The sequence below is a fragment of the Podarcis filfolensis genome (assembly GCF_964270895.1).
Source record: "Podarcis filfolensis genome assembly, chromosome: 9".
Classification (NCBI taxonomy): Eukaryota; Metazoa; Chordata; class Lepidosauria; order Squamata; family Lacertidae; genus Podarcis; species Podarcis filfolensis.
Genome location: NC_139610.1, coordinates 21,464,526 through 21,489,639, shown reverse-complemented (window position 1 = coordinate 21,489,639; position 25,114 = coordinate 21,464,526). Strand labels below are relative to the sequence as shown.

The 25,114-nt window shown below is 43.4% G+C and overlaps 1 protein-coding gene across 2 annotated transcripts; it reads right to left on the bottom strand.

Moving 5' to 3' along the window:
* Positions 1–105: 105 nt before the first annotated feature.
* On the bottom strand, positions 106–24,042 carry ASAH1 (N-acylsphingosine amidohydrolase 1). 2 transcript variants are annotated; one of them, XM_083630675.1, is made up of 14 exons: positions 23,861–24,042; positions 16,059–16,105; positions 15,386–15,476; positions 14,210–14,296; positions 12,237–12,315; positions 11,622–11,696; positions 11,466–11,511; positions 9,130–9,274; positions 6,782–6,836; positions 6,339–6,420; positions 4,295–4,426; positions 3,730–3,853; positions 2,294–2,350; positions 106–1,353 (listed from the first exon to the last, which is right to left on the bottom strand). In XM_083630675.1, the coding sequence occupies exons 1-14, from the start codon at positions 23,933–23,935 to the stop codon at positions 1,264–1,266; spliced, it is 1,185 nt and encodes a 394-aa protein (XP_083486801.1). In that variant the 5' UTR covers positions 23,936–24,042; the 3' UTR covers positions 106–1,263. The 2 variants fall into 2 exon arrangements, with proteins under 2 accessions (XP_083486801.1, XP_083486802.1); XM_083630676.1 differs by lacking the exon at positions 23,861–24,042 and adding an exon at positions 16,988–18,003 and having other exon boundaries at positions 16,059–16,618.
* Between the last annotated feature and the right edge of the window lie 1,072 nt (positions 24,043–25,114).

Sequence of the window (25,114 nt, the reverse complement as noted above, 5' to 3'; positions counted from 1 at the left end):
CACTGTCAATCCCTGAGAGGAAAGGGAGCGGCCTTGCAGAAGCTGCAATGCAGTTTAGCTCAATCCTCGCTTCGCTTTCCCAAAGAAGTCAGACAAAGCAACGTGGACCATTTCTCCCACAATTTCTTTAATTGTAAAGCGATCCAGAATATATTAAAAGTACATTCTTTGTACTGTCTAGCAGTACGGAAACATTCGTAGCCACGTTAGGTTAGTAGGAAAGCGGAATAATTTTTATTCCAGTGCCTAAACCTTTTAGAAAGGAACCACCTCTAATCTACTGAACTGGGGGAGCAGGGAGTGGAACAGGGCAAAGGAAGAGGTAGGCAGGGAGGGATGGACCCATTTTGCCATAGCCAGGAATACCCAAAACCAGTGCCATTTTTCTGGAAAAACGGGTGCCAGAACTCACCATGAACACCTCCCTCGTTCTCCCAGAATGGCAATGGCGCCCACCTGAGAGGTGCCAGAACTGAGTTCTGGCAAAAAAAAAAAAAAAAAAAGCCCTGCCCCAAACCACTACTCATTCCCCAGGTTAGCCAATTATGCTCATTAAAAAGCAGCAATTTAAAACCTGCCTGCTTGCACTGAAAGCAGCACAATTCGTATTAGCCCAGCTAAGAAGTCTCCCATGCTTAAACCTGCCGCTAATGCTACCACCTCGCTCTTTAAGAGAACAGGAGAGGCAGCCTGGCCATCTGTTTGTTAACTTAAGGAAAGAGTTTTGTAAGGTTAGCGCTGCTCTCCCACCCAGCTCTTTAAAAAAAAAAAGTGGGGTGGGTGGGAGAGAAATCCCTACAGGAAGGAGCCAAGATAGCCCTCGAAGGCTGGAGGAGATTGCCATGCTGTCAGAAATGACCCCTGCTCCCAGCAACCCTCCACCTGAAGGGAGTTTGTAAAATGCCATTTCTAAGCCTACAACAGATCTCCAGGACCAAGCCTGAGAGACTAAACTTCGGAGGAAATCATGCCCAGGGATTGCACTGCAAGACATTTCCTAAACACTGACGGGCTGAAGCAGCGTGTAAGGAAATAGGGATCCAAAAAGCCCACTGTTTTAAGTTTCAATTCATAGGAAGTGCACCTTAACAGTGTGTTAAATGCAAAGGGTATGGTTTACACTGGCAAACCATTGCATAACTGCCAGGCTTAGAAAATCATCATCTCGTAAGACACGCTGCAAGTGAAGGGGAGTCTTGGATGAAGTACAGCCTCTGTCTTTTCCTGCCTGGTGAGCATCCATTTCATAAGCCACCCGAGTCCTCACCAGGGGCTACAGGGGTCCGGACACTCCCTCAGGTAAGTCTCCATATGACCTTCAGAAACCTCGAGCAGCGTTGTAGACACAGTCAGCTAAATGGGGGGGAAAGCAAAGTTTTCACGGCTTTAATGAGTCTGAACCAAAGACAGGAGAATAATTCAATACAGTCATACCTTGGTTTTTTAACAGCTTAGTTCTTGAACGTTTTGGCTCCTGAACGCCGCAAACCTGGAAGTGACTGTTCCGGTTTGTGAACTATTATTGGAAGCTGAATGTCCAACATGGCTTCTGCAGCTTCCGATTGGCTGCAGGAGCTTCCGCGGTTTGGTTTCTGAACATTTTGGAAGTTGAATGGATTTCCAGAACGGATTCTGTTTGACTTCCAAGGTATGACTGTACCATGAAGCAGATTGCTTTTCTAAAGAAAGTGTTTTATATCGACAAGGGTGGAAAGCTATGTCTTAGTTAGACCGAATATAAAAACCTCACATGCAATGCAACAATGCTTTGATTTACAGATGCCGGGGGGGGGGGGGGTGGACTCCACACCAAGCGGAATCAGTGCTGCCAATATCTGGAAATCTGAGAGAATTAACAGACTAACTACCCCCAAAATTGCCAGCGTGCCCTTTTAAAATGTGGGGTTTTGGGGTGGAGGGTTATTGGGTTGTTGTTTTTATTTTGATTATGTCTTTTGTGGTTTTATATTTTGCTTTTATTCTGTGAACTGCCCTGAGACCTCTGGGTATAAGGCGGTATATAAATTCAATAAATAATAATAAATAAATAATATTAAATGCACTCTCTCTCGTGTGTGTTTCCACACATGTGTATGGCTTAGATTGTCTTGTGGCTTGGTTTTCATTCCCAACTCTGGGATCTAAGGAGTACAAAGAATATTCTAGGCAGAAATAATCTGCTGTGGGAACCATCTGTCTTAAGAGCAGCAATAAAGAGCCTTCTCCCCGTTCGCCTACCAAGACCTGAATAAGGCAACAACATGCTAGACAAGGAAGAGTGAGGACGAGTTACCTTATTGAGAATGGGCTTCGTGGAGAGAATGTTGTACAGAGCTGGCAATGAGATGTTCTGCGTGGGTGAAAAATAGAGAGAACAAAGACTTAAATTACCTGCAGAATTGAGCCAAAACAAAGCTTCAACCTAAGCAGTTTCTTTACCAAATTTCAACATCTGACCTCTGCTAAGCAGCAGTGAAGCCAAAAGCTGACTCCCTCTATAGAGCAGGGAACCATTTCCCTGAAGCGCTGCATTCCCCTGGAGGCCATCTGCTGCTGGGGGTGGGGTCATGTACCAGCAGAGGGTGCAGACAGACAAAAAAAAACCTGGATTACAATGGAACCTCGGTTGTCGAATGCTTCAGAAGCCAAACAATTTGGAACCCGAACGCCAACAACCGGAAGTGAATGCTTCAGTTTTTGAACAATTTTTGGAAGTCAAACAGCTTCTGTGGCACGTTCTTCTATTTTCACCATTCACTTTGCCGACAGCCCTTTGATTTTTGGTTTTCAAGTGATTTTTGGAAGTCGAACGGACTTCCAGAACGGATTATGTTCAAAAACCGAGGTTCCACTGCGTAACTAGCTTCAAATTTTGCCTCCAGTTAGTATTTCCAATCTTGTGCAGTTCTGCTCAGATTCAAGCTCCACTGAGTTATCCTTGAATAGGGAAGGGATTTATTATTGTTGCTGTTATTGTTGTCATTATTATTATTATTATTCTTTAGTACAACATACCCGGAGTTGTCAAGTTGATGCTTGTGGGCACCAGGGTTCCCACCACTGTTTCCTAGGTGTCTGTGAAAGGTCTCAGTAAACATCTCATTGAGAATCTACAGTGCATGAGAGTGTGTTTGCTCCTGCTCAGCCTCTCCTATGTGGAACAAGTTCCTTTAAACGTGCCCACGAACGGAGGTCAGGAGTGGACACACTGTTCTAAATGGAGGAGAGGTGCAAAGCTTCTCGCTGCGAGCGCTGCGGTACCTTTTCCTCTAAAAAAAGGGGGCATGGGCAGATGTGGGGCATGCCTGCACCATGTTGTGGTCCTATCCGTTTCATTTTGAAACAATGGTGCTGGACTGACATATGGAGCCCAGCTGCACGAATGGAGTGTCAATTTAATTAAAATATATTAATAACAATTTTATTATTCGTACCCATCCCATCTGGCTGCATTTCCCCAGCCACTCTGGGTGGCTTCCAGCAAAATATAGAAAATGGTAAGATGTCAAACATTTAGTATGGTCGGGTTTCATCACCTTGTAACAGGACTTAATTAATTTTGCATGTCTTAGACCAGGCATGTCCAAAATCCGTTTTGGGGGCCTAATCTAATCAGGTTGGTTTAACCTGGCCCATGAGGCAGTTTATTTCCTTGGGTAAAATCGGCCCTTTACTTCATCAAATCTGGCCCTCTTTGAAAAAAGTTTGGACACCACGGTTTAGACCTACCTCTTGCTTTGTTTGGTTCAAACAGCTCCTTGCAGGGCTTCTCCGGTCATCCAGAAAGGGTGGAGGCTTCCAGCGGTCGTAATTGGTTTCCATTACATACCAGACGCCATTTTCTCTGTCCAAGCTTGAAAGAAGTAGCAAACATCAGTGCCTATTTTCTGGCAACGATGCGCCTTAAATGATTTTTACTTCTAACTAATTTCTGTTGGAAGACTCAGAATACCTAAAAGGAAGTCCCAGATGAGCCACTGAACTGATCCACCAGGCTCTCATGTTCTTGAACGTTACCCCCAGAGTTCAAGTTGCTTAAAGCAGAGCACCCCAAAACTGGTCTCATGTCACCAGTGGGAATGGTAAAGTCAGAAGCCATGGTGGATTTTTATTGAAGTCGAGGAGGATACTGATACTGATATAAAAGCATGAGGGAATGTACACAAGGAAGAGACACTGTAGAGAGACCGAATCCTCAGTAATGCATTAACAAGAGCCGGTTGGTGTAGCAGCTGTAGCAAAATCTCTTACAGGCAACGGATCTGCTTAAATCGTTTTACCATCAGATACTTACTCCCAGATATCCAACACTGCAACACGGGAACGTGTAATGACACATCCCTCGCCGGATTTGTTTCCCCCTAGTATGAAGTAAGCTGGAGCCAGAAGCTTTGAATGAGCCAGTCTGTCCTTTGCATCTTCGTAACTACATGCAAGAACAGAAACAGCAATGAGACAGGCGCCTTAACCAGGTATTGCATGGAAATTGTGATGCTGGTAGGCCATAGCCTTTCAAAATACTCTCATGTAAAGCAGTCACTGCCTAGTGTGGAAGTGTATTGTGGAGGAGTTGTGTAAGAGAGCAAAGGGGGGAAAGACCTTGTTTAAGGGTGGGTAGGTGGGAGAATCAAGAGGCAGAGAGAAAAAAGAGAGGAAACTCATATGTGATGGACCTATCAACAAGCAACAGTTGTAATGATGCATAATGAAAAAAAGATGTTTGAAAGCGCTCTTCCCAAAAATGCCTGAAGCATTCTTATTAGATAGATAAACTTTATTCGCATTAGCCAACGGCCATAGCAACATAAAACAAGCAATATATACAATTAAAAAGACAACAATGGGTAAAAAGGGCAATCAAATGACCAAGATTATCGTTCAGATAGTGGCTCTTAATCTCATTGCACCCTCGATAAACCTAGCAACCTTTGCTGTTGTCTGATCATTTTGATCTGATAAAAGAAAGAACAAGGTGGCCACAGATGGGCGGCCTGGGATGGTAAGTAAGAGTGGGGTAATGGTCTCATTCCTCAGATCTTTATAAAGGGGACAGGACAGGAGAACATGAGCCACTGTTTCCCGACTACCATCTCCACAGGGGCAGAGTCGTTTCTCAGTTGGAATCTTTTGGTATCTGCCCTCAAGTATGGCAGAGGGCATCACATCCAATCTGGCCAGTGTGAAGGAACATCTGTATTTTGGGATAGTTAATTTATACAAATATGGTGCCAGGGAATCAAACTGAGAAGGGGGAGAAAAGGCATACCAAGGTCAGAGTCCCCCCCAAAAGATGGTCAAATTATGTATGTGACCACAGCAGCCAAAGAAGGCAAGAAGGCAAGAAGACAAGGTTCCAACAATAGAGGAATGGATTTCGAAGTTAATGTGGAGAGGGCGAGATTGACGGCCAAAATATGAGACTGAAAGGAAGGAAAGCATATGGAAGAATGGAAATTCCTTTCGGGCTATTTTTTAAAAAGCATTCTAGCCAAATGAAATCACCAGCAGGCCTTGAAATATACGCAACAGGAGGACAGTAAGCATGCTGTAAATAAAGAAATGCAGAGCAGAATAAGTATTGTCTATAAGGCAGCAGGTAACTGGGGGGGGGGGGGACACATCACGAACGCAAGGATGGGAAGTCAAATTGTTAAGAAAAGTGTTTTTAAGTTTATAAAACCAATAAAAATTTAACTACAGGAAGAAAGAAAAAAAAAAGAGACTCATTCCATTGCTCCTGTAAGCCAAGCACTTCCTCTATCGAGGAACACACAATGCATCTGAAGGATCAAGCATTGCCTCTGGTTCTCTGCTGACAAGTTAGTGGGGGGAAAGCATGAGTTCAAAATTTAGTCTTCCTAAATCATGCCAGTTCTTCTGGTGCTGTTCTGCTGCAGCAGCTTGTACCAAAGGGCAAAAGCTGTCCCTGGAGCCCATCAGAACATTGTTCCAGGTGCTTCTGAATTTCCCATTGTTGTTGCCTCTCTCCAGAAGGAGTGATACCTCCTACTCCATACCCAACCTTAAAGCTCCTGCCATGTCAGAGGCGGGAGCCACTTGAGTACAGAAGAGGAGGAGGAATGGTAGAACGTGAAACACACAACCCCACTGCACAGCACCTTGTTGATCCACGGATGGTACCAGGCGGGTCTGAACGTTAAACAAGTTTTCCTTAGTATCACACAATGTAAAATTTCCATGGAACCAAGATGGTGGTAGTCAAGACGAGAAAGAACAGACTTAAACAAAGAGACATTATAAAATGAGATTGGGATTATTCCTAATTTCCCTGGCTTGGCCATATATGCAGATAAACCGCTTCACAATTTGACTGTTACCTTGTACTGTTTTCCAACACAGATCTGGTGAGAAAGCTCATCCACCAACCGTTTCTCTGGCCAAGGAGCCACTCAAAGACTCCTGCAAGAGACACAAATTCAAAGAGCTTTATGACCACACGCAGCCTTAGCACTGTTTAAACATCTCATCTTTCAGTTTAATTCAACCAAGCTGAAAGTCATCCCAAACCATTTCCATGTGGTTTGCTTCTTGGGCAATGGTTGGGGCGTGCCCTGCTATTGCTTCATGCCACACAGCTTCTCATATAGTTTCTTGCAACATGCATCACACTGCTTTCTCCACTTTCTTGCCTGCATCTTGTGAAACTGGGACTTCCAATGATTTGAGTGGGGTGGGGTATAACGCTACTAAATTTTCTCCATTTTATTAAAGCTAAAAAAAACCCCCAAAGACACAGGAACAGAGCATTAAGCATACTCACCAATGTAACCTCCATCAAGACTGAACCGCTCATTCATGGTTAGAGTAAAAATGCCCTAAATCACAAAAAGTCAGTTAACAGTGTTTATTAATACCCAGCAGTTAGAAAACAGAGACACAGTTAAGCTAATTCTGTAGTGCTTTAAGAAGGCCGCTGTGAGCGACAGAACACTGCTATCCATTGTATTATATAGTCTTTGGGCCCCGATGTTTTACAAATGCTCTTCCTCTTTGTACATGCATACCTAGTGATGTGAGGTGAGAATATTCTCAAGAATGAGAATATTCTCTGCTAGAAAATTTTCTGGGGAATATTCTCCACAAACTGTAAATTCTAACGTAAGAACCAGTTTTACAACCCACATTTAAAAAATCTAGTAAATAATAAGTCAAGCTGTGATACTGCCAGTGTAAGAAATGCATAATGATTTTTTTGATCCAGTTACATTACTGGGCATTGTGTCATTCACCACTGACAGTTCTGAAATGTAAGCTGCAGAAAACGTTTTTTTTTTAGTTTTAAAAATGCTATTCATTTAATTTGATGAACATTTGGATTCGTATCTATTTCAACTATATTTAATAGCTTTTTTCCTATTTTGGTGTGGCCTTATTCTTAGCAATTCTATACCCTTGGCTATACGGTGTGATTTTTTTTACCGAAAGTGCAGTGGTACCTCTGGTTACGAACGCTTCAGGTTACAAGCTCCACTAACAGGGAAGTAGCTGCTCCTGGTTGCGAACTCTGCCCCAGGATGTGAACAGAAATCATGTGCTAGAGGCATGCGCGCAAGAGGCCCCATTTGCAAAAGCGCGCCTCAGGATAAGAACGGATTCAGCTTAAGAACAGACCTCCAGAACGAATTAAGTTCGTAACCAGAGGTACCACTGTAGCTTTAATGCTTTATACACTTAAAGTTACAATTATGTGTAACAGCATGTAAGGTGGCTTTGATTTAAACAGTTGACATTTCTATATTTTTATTGAGTGCCAGTAACTGGTTTTTGCAGCGCCATTCAATGGTACAAGGTGACATTTACCAGAGATTGACATACTGAAATATATTATCATATAATCTTAGTATATTTAATGTTAATGGCTTCTTTTTTATATGTATGCATATAGTTTTGTTTATCAAGCTGTGTTTTAGTCACCAAAACAGTTATTAAGTGTTAAGAGTTATTAGAAGCACAAGATAGCCTATTGCTGAATTCACTTGTATCAAACCTTAACATGCCAATTGTATTTTTTTACTTGTCCTATAACAGGTACATGTTCTAATGGAAGAATAAAATATGATTTAACTACTGAGTTTCCTCATACCAAACCTTAACATGACAATTACTGGTGCCATCACCTTAGAATGGTTTAACTTTAACAATAAAACATGTTTTGCTTTTTAATTTGATACTTGCAAGTGACAAGTAGGCTTGTGCTTATATATTTTCACCGTGTAAATTTCACTGTCTATTTTCATTTTAAATTAAAATTCTCTAATATTCTCATTAATCGAGATTATTCTCAAGAATTTAATATCACTATGCATATCCATGCCTGTGGCTCAGAGAGACTTTTGACAAGACAGAGAGGGGAAGAGACACTTGGGACTTTATGGCCCACTCATGGGGTAGCAAAGCTGTTGTGACCCTAGCTCCTTAGGAGCTAGCCTGAGAGTTGGTACACATGTAGACCAGCATACCCCGATTAATAGAAAATGGGAGATGTGTACATTTCACCCTCAAAATGGGCAGACCCACAAGTGCCTCTCCAGAATGGTTCAAGGGTTCCCAGTTCAGTGAGGAAGCACCTGCATCCACAAGCCACACCTGTTGTCGGAATAATCAGAAGCTCAGGGCATGAGGTTTAGCCTGAGGCCAGCATTTGAGCTCAGGGCAAGCCAAGGTGTGCATGTGGACTGTGGGAGCTTTAAGTGATGTGCCAGCAAGGAACGTATCCGTGCTTGCAGCACACAAGCATCATATGCTCACATAGATGTTTGCCAAAATACACATTGTGCACACAGAGAACGTCACTCTCCCAAGGCTTCATCAGTCGTAAAATAAACCATTGTGCATTTAAGGTGCTTCGAGACTCTGCTGTTTTCTCTACAAGGCACTAATATGCCTGGCTTTGTTTTCAGCAAAGTTTGCAACATCAGATACAATGGAAAATTAAGGGGGATGCCACCTGACGCAAAAGCCTCTGAAGTCACCTGCTTGCTCCTAAGGGAAGGGGATGATGAAGCAGGCAAGCCTGTGTCTCAGGCCTGTTCATACTCATAATGGCAAGCTATGGTTTACTGTTACATCAGAATGCACCTAGTGTTGTCCAAATAAAGGAATACTCACTGGCCTCAATCCAGAAAACATTCCCACGTAGCCTGCAAAATTTGCAGACCTGAACACTGTTTTATTGTTTCTTTGAAAATCCAGCGACACCATGAGCGGCTTCAGTTTCTGCGTTGTCCTCCAAGAACTAGCATTCACGTCCCACCTGCAGGAAAAGCAACACTACTTAAACATAAGCAAGAACTGGCCATTTAATGCAAATTGCATCTAATCCACAGCAATATAAAATGGACCCTCTCAGATTTTTGAGTCTTTCAAGCTGGATGCATGAACAGCTAATATTTGGGCGGCTTTCCATGGAAAAAGCAAGCACCTAAAAATCTGTTTCATCTCTCTCCCCTCCATAACAGGAGCAAGCACCAGATTCGGGCAAATCCTGAGGCAAAGCAGAATGCCTCTGGGAGGCACAAGTTGAAGCAGAGACCCATCCCATAAAGTGCTTCATAGCACCTCAGCGATCCAGATGTCAAAACATTGCTGCAAACACCCAGAAGTGAGAGTGTTTACCACAATGCTAGGGCGGGGTGATGAGGGAGACGGTGCTTATAACTGGGAAGGAATGACTGGCATCAGCATTCTCCAATCCAAGGGCTTCAGAGGAGGGAGCAGCTTTGCCAAACTGTCTCCCAGTTTAAGGAAGGTATCAGCATAGGGAGCAGAGGACATGGAGGAAGAATTCTGCTGGGTCCTACCCCAAAGATGCCTAGCACAAAAGCCCCTCAGGCCAGGGTTCCCCAAACTTGGGTCTCCAGCTGTTTTTGGACTACAATTCCCATCGTCCCTGACCACTGGTCCTGCTAGCTAGGGATGATGGGAGTTGTAGTCCCAAAACAGCTGGAGACCCAAGTTTGGGAAACCCTGGTCTATGGGCTTTTCGTTTGATGTGGTTGGCTGTACTTACTTGTGCCAGAAAGAAGGGGGGGGGGGAACGACTTTATTTTTTTTGTTTCCCAGTACAGTGGTACCTCGGGTTACAGACGCTTCAGGTTACAGACTCTGCTAACCCAGAAATAGTACCTCGGGTTAAGAACTTTGCTTCAGGATGAGAACAGAAATCACGCAGCAGCAGCAGGAGGCCCCATTAGCTAAAGTGGTACCTCAGGTTAAGAACAGTTTCAAGTTAAGAACAGACCTCCAGAACAAATTAAGTTCTTAACCCGAGGTTCCACTATAATAGATTGGGTTTGGAAGGCAATCAAGTAGACTAGGAGTATTATCTTGTCTTTTTCAAGATAACGACCTGAACATTGAAAGCTCGCATGGACTAAGCAAAGGCGTGGTTGTTTTGGGTTGCTCAATGTTTTACATTGTCTTAGTGCTCTTCTGTTAAGGAAGCTGTTTATAATTTTGTTGTCTGAGCTCCTCTGGTGACGGAAATGAGATGTATTGTTGGCAGAATAAATGTTTTCATCAAAGGGAGGGGGAGTGGATTAGGAGCCATGAAGCAAATCAGGTAGCCTCTGAACAGACAAATTAAACTGCTGCACAAAGTGCTGGGTCTAGATCTGAACCAAATCTTGTGGTCAATGCACACTGCTACCCTGTATGTTCAGAAAATGGAATCCAGTTGGGGCATCAGGCGCAACAGGGTTGAAGGTGGCATAAGGGGCTGCAGGGGGCTGAAGTTGGCAAAAATCACCCCACTTCCACTTCTATTAACTGGAGGAGTCTGCTGAATCAAAAGCCCTTCTGTGAGAGCAAGACCCCAATTAGATGCTACCCACAGTCTTCATGGAACACTGCTAAGTCATGGGCCTTTTATTTTTTTAACAATTTATTCAAAAGTTACAATACTTTTTCAATGAGTAAATCCCCTCTGCAGACAGCTCTGTGATGACAGTGGCATTAAAATATCCTGTTCTTCAATAAAAGAGAAAAAGGGAGCCCAGATTGTATCAAAGGTATCTTTTTGGGAGAAAGGAGGGATAGATGGTTTAGTGATTTTGGAGGTCAGATAAAATACTTTTTCTCAAAAGGTGCAGTGTGTGTGTGTGTGTATATATATATTCACTATGCTTCTTTCTTAATAAAAATCTATTTTGATAAATAAAAAAAGTCACTGTGCTGAAAATGATAACCTCAGAGCTTCTCCCTTTTACAGAAAATGGTGAAAATTATGACAGCACACATATTTTCCCCTCTAAAGACGCTCCAAAGAAATTGAGAAAGGCAGGCCATAGTTAAAGATGCTGCAGATGAACTAAACGCTCTGCTCATTGCTTAGTCTCAAAGCAATAAAAAAGGTAAGGTAAAAAACATTTCATCCCCCCCCCCCGCCAATTTAGAAAGTTTGTGGATCCACCAGGGCAGATTGGACCTCACTGGTACATACATACCCAAGAAACAATCCAAAATCAAGATTTCTGGCATGGTACAGCTTTCCTGGTTGGAAAGGAAAAGGGGGTGGTGGAGAGAAATGGAATTAAGGTCAAAGAAAAAATACCTTAAGCACTATCTTTAAAATACATGTCGTTGGCTAAGCAGTCATTTACCTGTGGGGTCTTCTGCTACTATTGAAGTGCACACTGTGAAGATTTCATAGAAGATATTGAACAGAACAATGTCACCTAAATTGGAAGGTGGGAAGGGAAGAGAGAGAAAGAGAGACCTTTCATCAAAGTGACCATTAAAAACAACGGATAAAACCAAGCATACACTTAAAAGGAAGAAAATGGAGACAGGAAATATCTTCAGAGTATCACTTCTTACTGTGCTTGGTTCATATGTCTATGGACTGCAAGCCACAAGGCAGAGACACTGAGCAGGAAATCTACAAGACTTGCCATTTCAAAAAATTTCTTAGAAGCCTGCAAAGAGGATGGGCAACTTGTTGGTCAATCCTATTTTAGTACCTCTGTGAGGTGAGGATATTACTGTACAGACTTTCACTCAGTAGAAAACCCGGTCAGTCTTCCTAGTCAGGTCTTACATTTAAATAGACACCTGCTCTTCATCTCTGCTACAAACATTTAAGCACTCCTGTTCCACAAATGTATTATAACCTCAGCATGTATTGCTACAGTGGCTGAAATGTTCAATTGCACCAAATTATGCCTTTAATAGTGTGCTTTCAGAGCCAGACACAGTAATAACAAAATGGAAATTACCTAAAGGAGCATCAATTGCAGAAGCAATGCCTTTGATCTCATCATTGAAAGGATAGGGAAGGGTGGAACCTAACCAAGCCTAAGAAGAAAAGCCACAAGTTATTAAAACCTGAAAAACATAGTGAATAACTTTCTATTTTTAATTTCTCTGTCTTCATATATTTCCTTCTCAGTCCCAATTATCTCTTGGTGTAAACAGAGCATCTTTACAGAGGGTTAGTGTCATTTCACAAACTACAAAGTGACAAACTCAGTTTTGCAGTCTGATCAACAGGCAGCACAGCCAATTGTGATTCCCCAATGGGTACATATGAACAACACACGTTGGCTGCAATTGCATTCTACAATTTTTAGGTGTACACTTAACTAAAAAAGCTATGTGCTAAGTGGTCTGTAGTTGCCTCAGTAGACATTTGAGACTTTGTGGACTGTTGAGACCTTTAGAAAAAAATAACCTGCTTATCAAGCATTTAGCTGCAGGATGACCTCCATTAACAAAGTCCAAGGCACTGTGGTTTGGCTGGCATTTTGGAGCTCCAATATCCTTCTCCTCTTGCATTTTTACATTAATCTGAACACCACAGTTCATGCAGATAATTGTCAAAAGCAAAGAGAAATAACTTGTGGAAGATGGAGGTTCAAAACAGAACTACTGTAAATTTATTTATTCATTCCTGCACAGACTGCAGCCACAATCCGCAGACCAGTTAGGACACTTATTTCAAGGTCCCTGAGCTCATTTTCTACCATTTTTGCAACCCTTATTGTGTTACATCCTATTTTTTCAGATTTCGCTTCCTTCTTGCAGTAGCTATTTCCAGAGCAATGTGCAACAAACTCCAATTCAAACTCTGGTTTAAATGTAAACTGAATAAATAGTCTCCCTTTTATTTCTGAGTAACGTCTGCTGAAATAAGTGGACACTGGAGAAGTTCAATAAGAAGACACTCTGAAACGTTAGTAGACAATTAGAAGACAATTCTACTGTGTTTCACTTGGAGTATACCCCCTGAAATGAATGAACATGACTAAGTTAGGCCCATTAATTTAAATGGTCTAATCTTCCATCTACACGATACATTTAAACCAGTAACATACCGCTTTAAACAGTCATGGATTCCCCCACAGAATCCTGGGAAGACTAGTTTGTTAAGGGACCCTCTTCCCTCTCACAGAACTACAGTTCCCAGAATTCCACAAGAAAGGGGACTGACTGTTAAACCACTCTGGGTTTCTAACAAATCTCAGCACTCTTAACACACCAGAGTTCCCCGGATTATTTGGGGAAAGCCACAAATGTTCAACGTGGCATGATATTGTTTCAAATGTATACCCCATGCGTGTAACACCCTGACAAGATTGCACAAATCTGAAAAACATTCCAGTGCCCCCGATCACCTGAAAGCCTCTTTGCATCTGGGCCAACGATAGTGATACCCCCCTTAAGTTACTCGGGAGCCTATCATTTTCTAGCTCGTCACAGGATTTGCCTGCGTGAATCCTTCCTGCATCTCTCCGAATCCCTTCTAGTTGCTTTTCCCCACACAGCTCAGTGGTAAAGCACATGTTTTGCCTGGGGAAGATGCTAGATTCAATCTGAGGTTTTCCTAGCAGGGCTGGGGTAGACTCCTGCCTGACAAAAGCTGACAGTCTGAACCTGCATACGGCAGCATCCTGGCTTCGAAGCAACAGCCAGATAGCCTGGAGCGGTGATAAATCTCTGCACAGTAATGTACAAACTCAAAATCATGACTGGCTTTCTGAGTGCAGTGGCACACCAAAGAGATTTTCATTAAGGGGCCTGCAATGATGCCAAGGACTCCTGCCAGAATTCACACTAAGCATCAGATCCTGTTGATAACTAGTGCATTTATTTTCCCATTTTTGGCTTATTAGCAGCTGCGGTTCAGACAGGCTCAGCAAGCTGGATTCAACTTTCCCCTAAATTTTAGAGAAAATGGAAAGGTACTCACCAATTTAGATTCCAGTGATGCTACGGCTTTTCCACTATGAAGGAATGTGATTAAAATATCTTTCATAATCTTAAGGACATCCTTCAGCTGGAAAAGTTTAAGAAAAAGCTCGGGTGAACACACTTTTAGGGTAATGCAGGAGCCACTTAAAACATATAACCCTTTCACATGTGCCGAAGCACATCTGAAACAAGCAGTCTTTAATAGTGATGAGTTGACACTTTCAACTATGTTCACTGACGCAATGTGAAACGTCTTTTGTAAAGGTAGAGAGTTCTTTCTTTAGGCAGACTTCATACATTATTAAGCCCTGCCTATCCTGTATGTTGTGACCATTCCAAGTCTCAGCTGCTATCAATGGGTGCTCTGAGGGAAGAGGGAACACCCTAATTCTATGAATTGTTCTATCTGCTTTTGCTTGCCCATCCCAATGAGGCCTCTGCTGTTTTGCATCCTGACAAGGCCTCCTTCACAGCTTTGCAACAGCAAAACCCCACCCTTACAAACTGGAATGTGGCCAGGCAGGAGAGCAGAAGTGGAGAGTTGTGTCTATTAAGATTCCACAAGACTGAATCTATGACCATACGCCCAGAAGAACAAAGACAGAAAGTGAATTCACAGCCGAAGAAGAAGAGGAGGAGAAGTTTGGATTTGATATCGCGCTTTATCACTACCCGAAGGTGTCTCAAAGCGGCTAACATTCTCCTTTCCCTTCCTCCCCCACAACAAACACTCTGTGAGGTGTGTGGGGCTGAGAGACTTCAAAGAAGTGTGACTGGCCCAAGGTCACCCAGCAGCTGCATGCGGAAGAGCGGAGACGCGAACCCGGTTCACCAGATTACGAGTCCACCGCTCTTAACCACTACACCACACTGGCTCTCATACAACCTATGCACATTCACTTGAATGCCAGCTTGTGTCTGTTCCTCAGTTAAAGCCATTTTAACTAGCCATTCTGACTGAGGATTTTGGCCTGGAAATAAAAAGCAATGCAGAATTCAAGCATCTTTTCCTGAACACAATTTAAAATATTTCCCTCCAGCTTTAGGGGCAGGATTAAAGCCTGTTTCATTAAGCAGTACACCTAAGTTAGCGGAAATTAAAGCCTGCATCTCATTAAAAAGTCGCCCAGAAGAAAGTCTCTGATCCTGACCTCCTTCCCACCATGTTCCCTACCTCTGCATCTTTGTCACGTGCCAACTGGACCCATCTCTCACTTGGTGGCAAGTCAAGATTTATGATGTAGGTGGGAATCTTTCCTTTGTACCTGAAAAAGGAGCAATTTTCATGAAACGCAGAAAGGTGTAGCTACACTTAAACCACTATTTTGCGGCTGTTGCCTTCAGGCGTCTTTCTGGTTAAAAATTTCTAAGTAATTTATATTTACATTGCCTAGCTTTCATCCATCAATATTTAACACAAACATATTTAACACAAGCATATTTTACTTATATTTACACCTAGTAGCGGTCTTCTTTTACGATCGCTGAAGACAATTAAGGAATCTTCTTTAAGCTAATCTACACAATTCTTTTCCACGTGCCCTCATTCTGCAAAAATCACCACTGTCTCAAACTAGGTACAATGTTCTCTAGCTGAATGTTTGATCAGTGATATATAGTAAGGTAATAGCAGCACCACAATCCTGACTCAATGCGCCAAGTTTAAAGTTTATGGTATATTAATTAAATTTGTAAGTCAACGGGATCACTAGTAAACAGCAACTATCAATCCTGACTCAATGCGCCAAGTTTAAAGTTTATGTTATATTAATTAAATTTGTAAGTCAACGGGATCACAAGTAAACAGCAACTATCAGCTACTGAGCTGTCCTTAATAAGTTACTTACGTTGGTCCTGAGGGAGGATATGCTAGTGTTTTGCATTCTTCACCATACTGCAAAAAAAAAAAAGACAAAGCCTTTTTGAGAACAAACATTTTTATAATTGTTTCATGCAAAAATATCAGAGTTATTGTTGCCTTCTCAGCTTTTGCAGACAAAAACAAACAAACCAAAAACCCCTGAAGGACTAAAGTTGCAGTCATATGCAGACTTACCAAAGACTAAAGTACGAGGAAACTCATTGAGCGCTGCCTAGGATTGAACTGCGATACTTTTTTACAGTATACCTGAACTCTCCATTTGCAGGTGTCAAGGTTAGGGTTCAAAAATGCAAACAACTAGCTGGGAACTTTTTTTCTATGCATGTTTAAAATGGGCTGGTTTGGGCATAACTCTGAATCATGCGGGGAGCCTCTGACTTTGAGCATTCTCGCCTCTTTTTTGATGCATGTCAGAAAGAGGAGACAAGTGGGGAACAGCTAGTCCTTACCTTCCTAGAAGCCCCCTTCTCTGGCAACAAAAAACTGCTCTATGTGGTGGTCAGGTGATGATGATGAAAAAGCGTTCTATTCATAGTAAAGGTAAAGGTACCCCTGCCCGTACGGGCCAGTCGTGTCCGACTCTAGGGTTGTGCGCCCATCTCACTTAAGAGGCCGGGAGCCAGCGCTGTCCGGAGACACTTCCGGGTCACGTGGCCAGCGTGACGAAGCTGCTCTGGCAAGCCAGCACCAATGCAGCACACCGAAACGCCGTTTACATTCCCGCTGTAAAGCAGTACCTATTTATCTACTTGCACTTAAGGGTGCTTTTGAACTGCTAGGTGGGCAGGAGCTGGGACCGAAAGACGGGAGCTCACCCCGCCGTGGGGATTCGAACCGCCGACCATGCGATCGGCAAGTCCTAGGCGCTGAGGTTTTACCCACAGCGCCACCCGCGTCCCTTCATAGTAGTGGGATCTTTTCCCAAGCCAAATTGCTATGCAGTGGGAGGCTTTTTTGTGGTGATAGAAGCAGCAGCACACAGGCAGACAGTGTTAGAAACTCAAATATATAAGCTAGGTGCCAAATGGCTCCTTAGGGTTATGGTCGCCAAAAGAGAATGCCTAGCTGCCATTTTTGTGACAGATGGCTCGAAAGTCATATTTTTCAATTTCAGGAACTTTTTGGTAGTGGCTGACAGCCAGGTGCAAAATGCACCTGACGAATTTTGAATGCTGCAGGTAGGGAAGTGCTAACATTTTGAGCTTCAACTAGCACACAAAGCTTTTGCTTTCTGCTATTTGCTTGCCTCTTGGATCTAGTACAGGTCTGAACTTTTACGTTGCTTGTGAAGCAAGATATACTACAGAAGAGAGGTAGGCTGGGCTAGAAAGCCACATTTATGTAGAGACCCATCTGATGGTGGGTAGCCAAGAGTCCTTACCTGCTGAAAGCATTTTTTTAAAAAACCCATGAGAGTAAGATCTTGAACCTGTGGTCCTCATTTGGATTCCAGCTCTCATCAGCCCTTGGCCAGGGACGATGGAAGTTGTACTCCAGCAACATCGGTAAGAGCCACCACCCTAACCTGGAGTCAAATCTGGTTAGCTCCATTGTATTTGAAATAAAGAGTTTTCAAGCTTCTTATTGAAACACAGTGAGAAGCTACTTAAGCAGAGAGCACTTGCAAAAAAAGTCACTCTGCCTCTAATGCAGAAAGAAGAATGAAACCATAGGATTAGCAAAGGTGTTACTCAAACAGTTGGGATTATGCAAGCAGACACAGAAATGCCACTGTTGCAGGCTGGGAGCTGTCTATTTAATTGATGGAATGGCAATTCCTTAAGTGGCAACAGACCCCTCTTCAATTTATTTCTGTCTTTTAAACTAGCATTCCAGAAAAAGAAAAAGACTGTATGTTCCCTATGATGTATATTTTGCATCTTCACTCTCTGCCATACCATTTAGCAGAGCTCACTAGCCCTGTTAAGGTATTAGCTTCCCCCATCTAGTTAGGTAGTGTGTGGAGAATTCTGACTGGCTCCCTCTACATGGCATGTTGGAGGGCGGACATCTGCAGCAGGGATGTGTCCGCATAGGCTCCCCTTAATCAGGGTTCTAAATTGGGTGAGGACTTCTACACAAGCACCGGAATAGGGCTAACAAAGTGAGCCAGGACCATGCTGCATTGAGCTTCCCAGCCTGCGACTCCTATCTGTGGCGTTTCATCTGTTGATGTGATGGTCCTACTCAACAATATCTTGAGTGTGGGCAAAGAACTTCCCACAGGAAAGCAGACTCCTCTACTAAAGTCTTAACATGTTGAGCAACCCTCAAAGTGGGTGGGGAGAGGCAAAGATTATTATTATTATTAATTAAACGTGCAAACCGCCCTTCATCCAAAGACCACAGGGTGGTTCACAACAGAAAAAACACAAAATGAGAACACAAAATAATTAATAAACTAAACCAAAAACATAACAATAACCCCCTTCCCACAAATTATCCGAAGGCCTGGCTAAAGAGAAACATTTTTGCCTGGTGCCTAATGAAGGTGCCAGGCAAAGCTCCCTGGGGAGAGCATTCCACAGATGGGGAGCCACAGTAGAAAAGACCCATTCTTGTGTTGCCACCCTCCAGACCTTTCATGGAGGCACACGAAAAAGGGCCTCAGATAATGACCACAGGGTCCTGGTCAGTTCATATGGGGAAAGGTGGTCCTTGATGCATACCAGTTCTGGGCAGTCAAAACCAGCACTTGAATTGGGCATGGAAACTAACTGGCAGCTAGGCTAGGATCAGTGTAATATACTCAAACCATCTTGCCCCAGTGAGTAACTTGGTTGACGAATTCTGCACTAGCCGACGTTTCTGAACTGTCTTCAGAGGCAGCCACACTTATGAAGTGTTTCAGTAATCCAACCTAGAGGTTACCAGAGCATAGACAACAGAAGTTAGGCTATCCCTGTCCAGATAGGGGTGTAACTGGGCCACCAGCCGAAGTTGATGGAAGGCACTCCGGGCCACTGAGGCCAACTGAGCCTCAAGCGACAGCAAAGGATCCAGGAGGACCCCCAAGCTACGAACCTGCTCCTTCTGATGAAGTGTAACCCCATCAAGAGCAGGCAATCTCCCACCCATCTGGTCTAGGGAACCACCCACTAACAGTGCCTTATCTGGATTGAATTTCAGGTTGTTGGCTCTCATCCAGTCCATTACCGAGGCAAGACACTGGTCCAGCACATCCACTGCCTCACTTGCAGATGTAAAGGAGTAGTAGAGCTATGTGTCTTTGGCATATTGCTGACAATGTACTCCAAGATTCTGGATAACCCCACCTAGTGGTTTCAGGTCTATGTTAAACAGCATGGGGGGGGGTTTAAATCCTGATGAACACTACACTGAAGGCTCCATGGGGCTGAAGAACAACACCCTCTGGGAATGACCATCCATTTCCCAGCATGTCCCCCAGTCTCCTGCCGGCCCCAGAGCTTCAATTCTAGTTGTGGATATTTTGGGGTTCAGTATTTTCGCTCTGGATTGAAGAGAGACAGCGGCACAGAGAGCGTTCAGAGGGTGATCCCCGCTTTACACAATTTCACTCGTACATGTGGGGGGCCCCAGAATGTAACCCTGACCTAAGTGTGGGGACACTTGTGCTGAAAAGAGAGGCAACCCTCCTGATCAGATCAGACAATACTGCAGCAATCGTAACTATTATCATGCACAGACCGGGACTGCAACTCTGTGCCCACTCTCAATATCCATGCCAAACACACGGCCCAATGGCTTCAGGCTATCGCAGGGGAGGGGCCAGATGCTCACCCAATTTTATGCACAATTCTCCATCACAAGATACCTGTGTAAAGGCGGACTGCATAACTTCAAGAACTGGTACACTTGCTTGTCTTCCTCTTTTATCAGACAGAGCATCTGCAATCAGGGAGTATCTTACCTTTTCGCCAACTAACTCAGACTGTCAGCTCAAGTATTTACATAGGTGCATACAATGGTTGTAAGAGAAAGGCAACTCTTTTTTCTTTTGCTATTTTTAGTGAATTACTGAAGTGTAATTCAAAATTCTCCTCCTCTGCCTTTCCCCCTGCTTCCCCCTCCCCCCAAATATATTTAACTGTTTTGGAATCTTGTCTTCTGTGCGGTTTGGAGTAATTTTTGGTTTTTCAGAAGACAGAACTTGCAATTGCCAATGGATAGAAAATGGAGACAATTGTTTCACCAGCGATAAAGTAATATTTGCACTCTGTCAAGAACTCTGCTGAAAAGGTAAGGAATATTACACCTTAAATGAGGTTACACAAAGATGTAATTAAAGGTATGCCACCAGAGGCACTATTTCACAACACAGTAGTGTTTATGACAGATAAACATATGCAGCAAAGTTCAAAGACCTGTTCTGGGGATCACAGATCCGCAATTTTTGATTTTTACTTTGACATGCACTCAATCTTTAGCCTATTTAATATAAGAAATAGTCACTTGGCAGGTAGAACCAGCAGGGCTGTTGTGAATCACATGAAACTGATGCAAGCAGATTTCCTTTGCTCTCCAAACATGGAAAAACTAGTCGGTTTCACAATATGTATTAGAAATAACTTGACTGCATAATAAATGTCGGATACATCCCCTTTGCAAATGCCCCTCTATTAGGTACAAACAAACATTTATTTATCTCAAGATCAGTCGCAACCGATCTTGTAAGAGAAGAAGAATTCAGATGTGTTACATAAAAAAAGACTCAAAATGCAAAAAAAGTGTAAGAATTTTTTGAAGCAGAAGGGCAGCTCCTCTGACTCAACTCTGGTGAAACTGTCATGTGATACTTGTTAATACACTTTGCCATAGCTAAGCGTTAACTAAGACCACATTTGAACATCTATGTTGTCCGTTTGGTTCTGTTGGGAAGGAATATACATTTCAAGAAAAGATTACACATCCATGAACTGCCGCACTCAGCAATTCGTTTCTCTAAACGAAACAAGAAGGTAATTGCTCTGCTAAGTCACAAGATGCAGCATAAGCAGATCTGAGCTCCTCACAAGTTGGACTTGAGAGATCAGCCTACTCAAAGAACATGTGGTTTAAACAAAGGGGGAAACGTGCTCCTGTATTTGGATATAAGTAGAATGGGGAAATATAGAAACATACAACAGTATACAAGAAATTCAAGGAAATATAGTAGCTTTGCTGCTACAGATCATCATAGGCAACACTAGTCAAACAGCTCTTGAATATTTTGTGAGAGGGAATGGCTAAAACTAGGTGCTTAGAGACCCATTTAGTCATCTAGTCACCTGGCTAGCTTGACCTCCAGAAGCAAAGGCAATGTTAAGAAGGCACTATGTAGAAAACAAGATGGGAGAGATTAACAGTTGTAGGTTTACCAGAGGCATCTGGTTGGCTATTGTGAGAAGAGAACGCTGAACTAGATGGGTCACTGGCTTGATCCAGAGGGCTCTGATGTAAACGTCAAGGCTTTAAACTCATCAAGTGAAAAAGATTATCATTAAATCATTAGTGGATCAGTTCATGAAAGACAAAGGAAAGGTATTTTCACACATGACGGCCATATGTCACTTTGGAACTTAGCTGGTGCAAAGGATTAAGTGGAAGGAAGGCATTTAAAACCACACAGTGAATAATAATGATAACAATCGTCAACCTCTGTGCCACTGCTTAATTTCTAAGACGAGAGCTCGAAAGTCATGACCAGAAATCCATCTGCCTCCCCAATCTCACCTAGTTGTGGAAATGGCTCAGAAAGAACAAAGGACTTTTGACATGTTCCAAACCACTCCCTTTATCATTGCTTCATGCATTCTGTACATGAGATATTAAGAAAAACTTACTGCCTAAAATATCGCCTCAAATTGTAAAGCACTTCTACAACCGTTATGCCAGTGGTTCTCAAATGGTGTGGCGCAGCACACTGGTGTGCAGGAGAGGATGGCAAGTGTCGCAGGACCCGCTCAGAAAAACATTCAAACATTTCAGTATAGCATAGCATCAATTTTTTTTTAAAAAAATAGCAGAATATGGGAGGGACATCTTGTTAAAATGAGAGCACAATACCGAGCACAATCCTAGCTGTGTTTTCCAATAAGTTATCAAATTAGAAAAATGGGTGCAGCGCAAGGAAATTTTTATTCTGAATCTATGGCCCAGGGAAAACAGTGAGAGCCACTGCACTACGCTCAAGTGGGGGGGGGGGGGAGAGAGTATACACACAAATGCTGTTTGTTCAGCAGGACCTTCAAACTGTTGATCCAACCACGCCCCCACCCACAGTCCAGCTGATTCTGACTCAGGATAGGAGCCTCCAAAGATATAGGCAACTGACACAAATCCTCCCCACTGGGAAAATCATTACTAGCCATGCATCTGCCTGAAAGATGCACAAAGCAGGAAGACTTCAGCATCCCCAGCAAAAAGTGAAGAGAAACAACAATAGGGCTGTCTATTTCCCTTCCTTCGAAATATACAGACCAATAGGATTAATCATCCCTTGGAAGTCCTTTGGCCTTTCCTGCTCTTCTCATGGTCAGCATGGTAAAAAGCAGATTGCTTTGAGTCCTCCCTCCCTCCTCCTAGGACCAAGCCTGTAAATCGGTCAATAAAAATGAAAGCCTCTGAGCATATGGGTTGCTTTGTTATAACTTCCTACACTGCCCTTTGACCTGAAAATCACAGGGTGGCTGCGACTACAGCTGCTTGGATGTTATTAGCTTGGAGACTGAAAGAAGGCACAGTCCTTACCAGAGAAGAATGGCAGATTAAGTTGATGGGACTATGCTGAATTGGCAAAAATGACCCGGAGAATCAGAAACAGGAAGAGCAAGATTTTAATAATGGGGGAAATATATAATTTGCCTTAAAAACCATTGCAAGCAATTAAAATCATTAGTAGGATTGGAATGACACTAGTGGTTTAATGTTGAAATTTGGGAACGTGCTCCCATCAGATGTCAAAGAAATAAACAACTACTGTATCAGACTTTTAGAAGACATCTGAAGGCAGCCCTGTTTAGGGAAGTTTTTAATGTATTTTTAATCTTTTGTTGGAAGCTGCCCAGAGTGGCTGGGGAAACTCAGCCAGATGGGCAGGATACATCATCATCATAATAGTAATAATAATAGTAATAATAATAATAATAATAATGTTGTTGTTGTTATTATTGAGATCTAAAAGATTTGGATTAATAAACAAGATGCAGGAGGAAAAAGGTTAATACAAGGACCCACAAAGAGGAAAAGGGAAGGAGATTCTTTGGAATTCTCTTTTTATGTTGACTGTTGATTGTTTTTTAATTCTTAAAATCTGAAAAGCTAAATAAAAAAACAAACAAACCAGAAGATTGCAGGGCGGTTCGCAACAGAAAATGAACTTCCCTTTCAGCCTGGAGGGTTCAGTGGGTGAGAGTGCAGTGCTGACAACGCCCAGGTCGCAGGTTCGATCTCGGTGCGGGGCAGCTGCATATTCATCCCTGCATGGCGGGGGCTGGACTAATGACCCTGGGGGTCCCTTCCGACTCCAACCACCCTGGGATCCTTTGAAAAGGAAAGGGAGAGTCTGCCTGCTCACCAGCAGCAGCAGCAGCAGCAGCAGCAGCAACCCTTTCCGCGGATGCGCCGAGACAAACACCGAAGGCGCACTCTGCACCTGCTCAGGAACGCTTTTGGCCGGCGGGGGTAGTGGGGAGTGTTGGGTTTTTTTGTGCGCGTGCGTCTCTTTCTCTCTCTCTTTTAACTCCGCCGCTTTCCCCGAGGGGGGGGGGAAGAAAGGAGAGGAAGCGAGCCCGAAGAGAAACTTACCGGGTCCTTGGCCACCGCAGCCCCCAAAACGATGGCGGCGGCGGCGACGACAACGAAGACCCCCGGCGCCTGCATCTCCCTGCTCTCGACTTGGCACGCAGAGCTTCTCCCTGCCGTGTGGGAGCTTCGCTCTGAGGCGCCGAGGAAGATGAAGAAGGGGCGGTGCCTCGAGAATCACATGACCTCTTCCGCATTGGCAGGCCGGCCTCCGTTACGTGAAGCGGGCGCGCGAGACGTCCGCCCGCGCAAAAAGGCGGGAAGCGCCTGAGGGCCGAGCGGCGGCCTCGTCCGACTCCCAGATTGAGGAACTGAGGGGGAAAAGGCGACGTTTCGCGCGGCTTCTTCCCTCACAGTTGAGCGGCCTCAAGTTACATATAAGCGGACTCGGCCACACGGCTGTGAAGGAAACGCTTCACAGTGTAACTTGCCCATGCTAGGTGGCGCCGGTGAGCTAGGGCAAATTTCACGTATTTTTCAAAACAGTTTTTTTTTTTAAAGCATATCCACGGCGTGGTTTTTTTAAAATTCCCCGCCGGGTTTCCCAAACTTGGGTCTCCGGTTTGTTGTTTTCCGGGGACTACGGGATTCTGAGCATCACCGAGCGCTTCCCTGACTGGCTGGGCACCGTGGGAGTTGTAGCACACTCTCCGATGAAAAGAGAGATGTTTGATATTTATACCCAGCCACTCTGCGCAGCTGCTAACACATATAAATGTAATAAAACATTGAGCGTTAAAAAAAATACCCTATGCTATACAGCGCTACCTTCAGACAGCTAGGGGGTTGGATAACTCCACACCCTCCAATGAAAATGGGATCATACCATACTCTCTGACATTTCTGCAATGAAAGTAGGGACATCCCATTTCATAATGATAATTTTGCTATTTATACTCCGCCTGTCTGACTGCGTTGCCCCAGCCACTCTGGGCAGCTTCCAACATCCTAAAACACAAAACGTTTTTTAAAAAAAACTTCGCTATACAGTGGTACCTTGGTTCTCAAACTTAATCCACTCCGGAAATCGAAGCACACTTTCCCATAGAAAGTAATGCCAAAAAGATTAATCCGTTCCAGACTTTTAAAAACAACCCCTAAAACAGCAATTTAACATGCATTTTACCATTGATCCATAAAATGAAAGCAATAATGTACTGTACTATTAAATAAATAAGACAGTATTGTAGATGATTAAAATTAATTTTTTTTCTTACATGCACTGATGATAGTCATTGTTTGGATGGGGGGCTTTTA

Bases quoted from the DNA above. Each gene is read 5' to 3' on its own strand.
- ASAH1 (XM_083630676.1), bottom strand. From the start codon at position 16,255: ATGACTGCAACTTTAGTCCTTCAGGGGTTTTTGGTTTGTTTGTTTTTG. The intron at 6,421-6,781 runs GTGAGTATGCTT...TGTCTCTTGCAG, and splicing joins TCTTGATGGAGGTTACATTG to GAGTCTTTGAGTGGCTCCTT. The intron at 2,351-3,729 runs GTAGGTCTAAAC...TCACCCACGCAG, and splicing joins TGAACCAAACAAAGCAAGAG to AACATCTCATTGCCAGCTCT.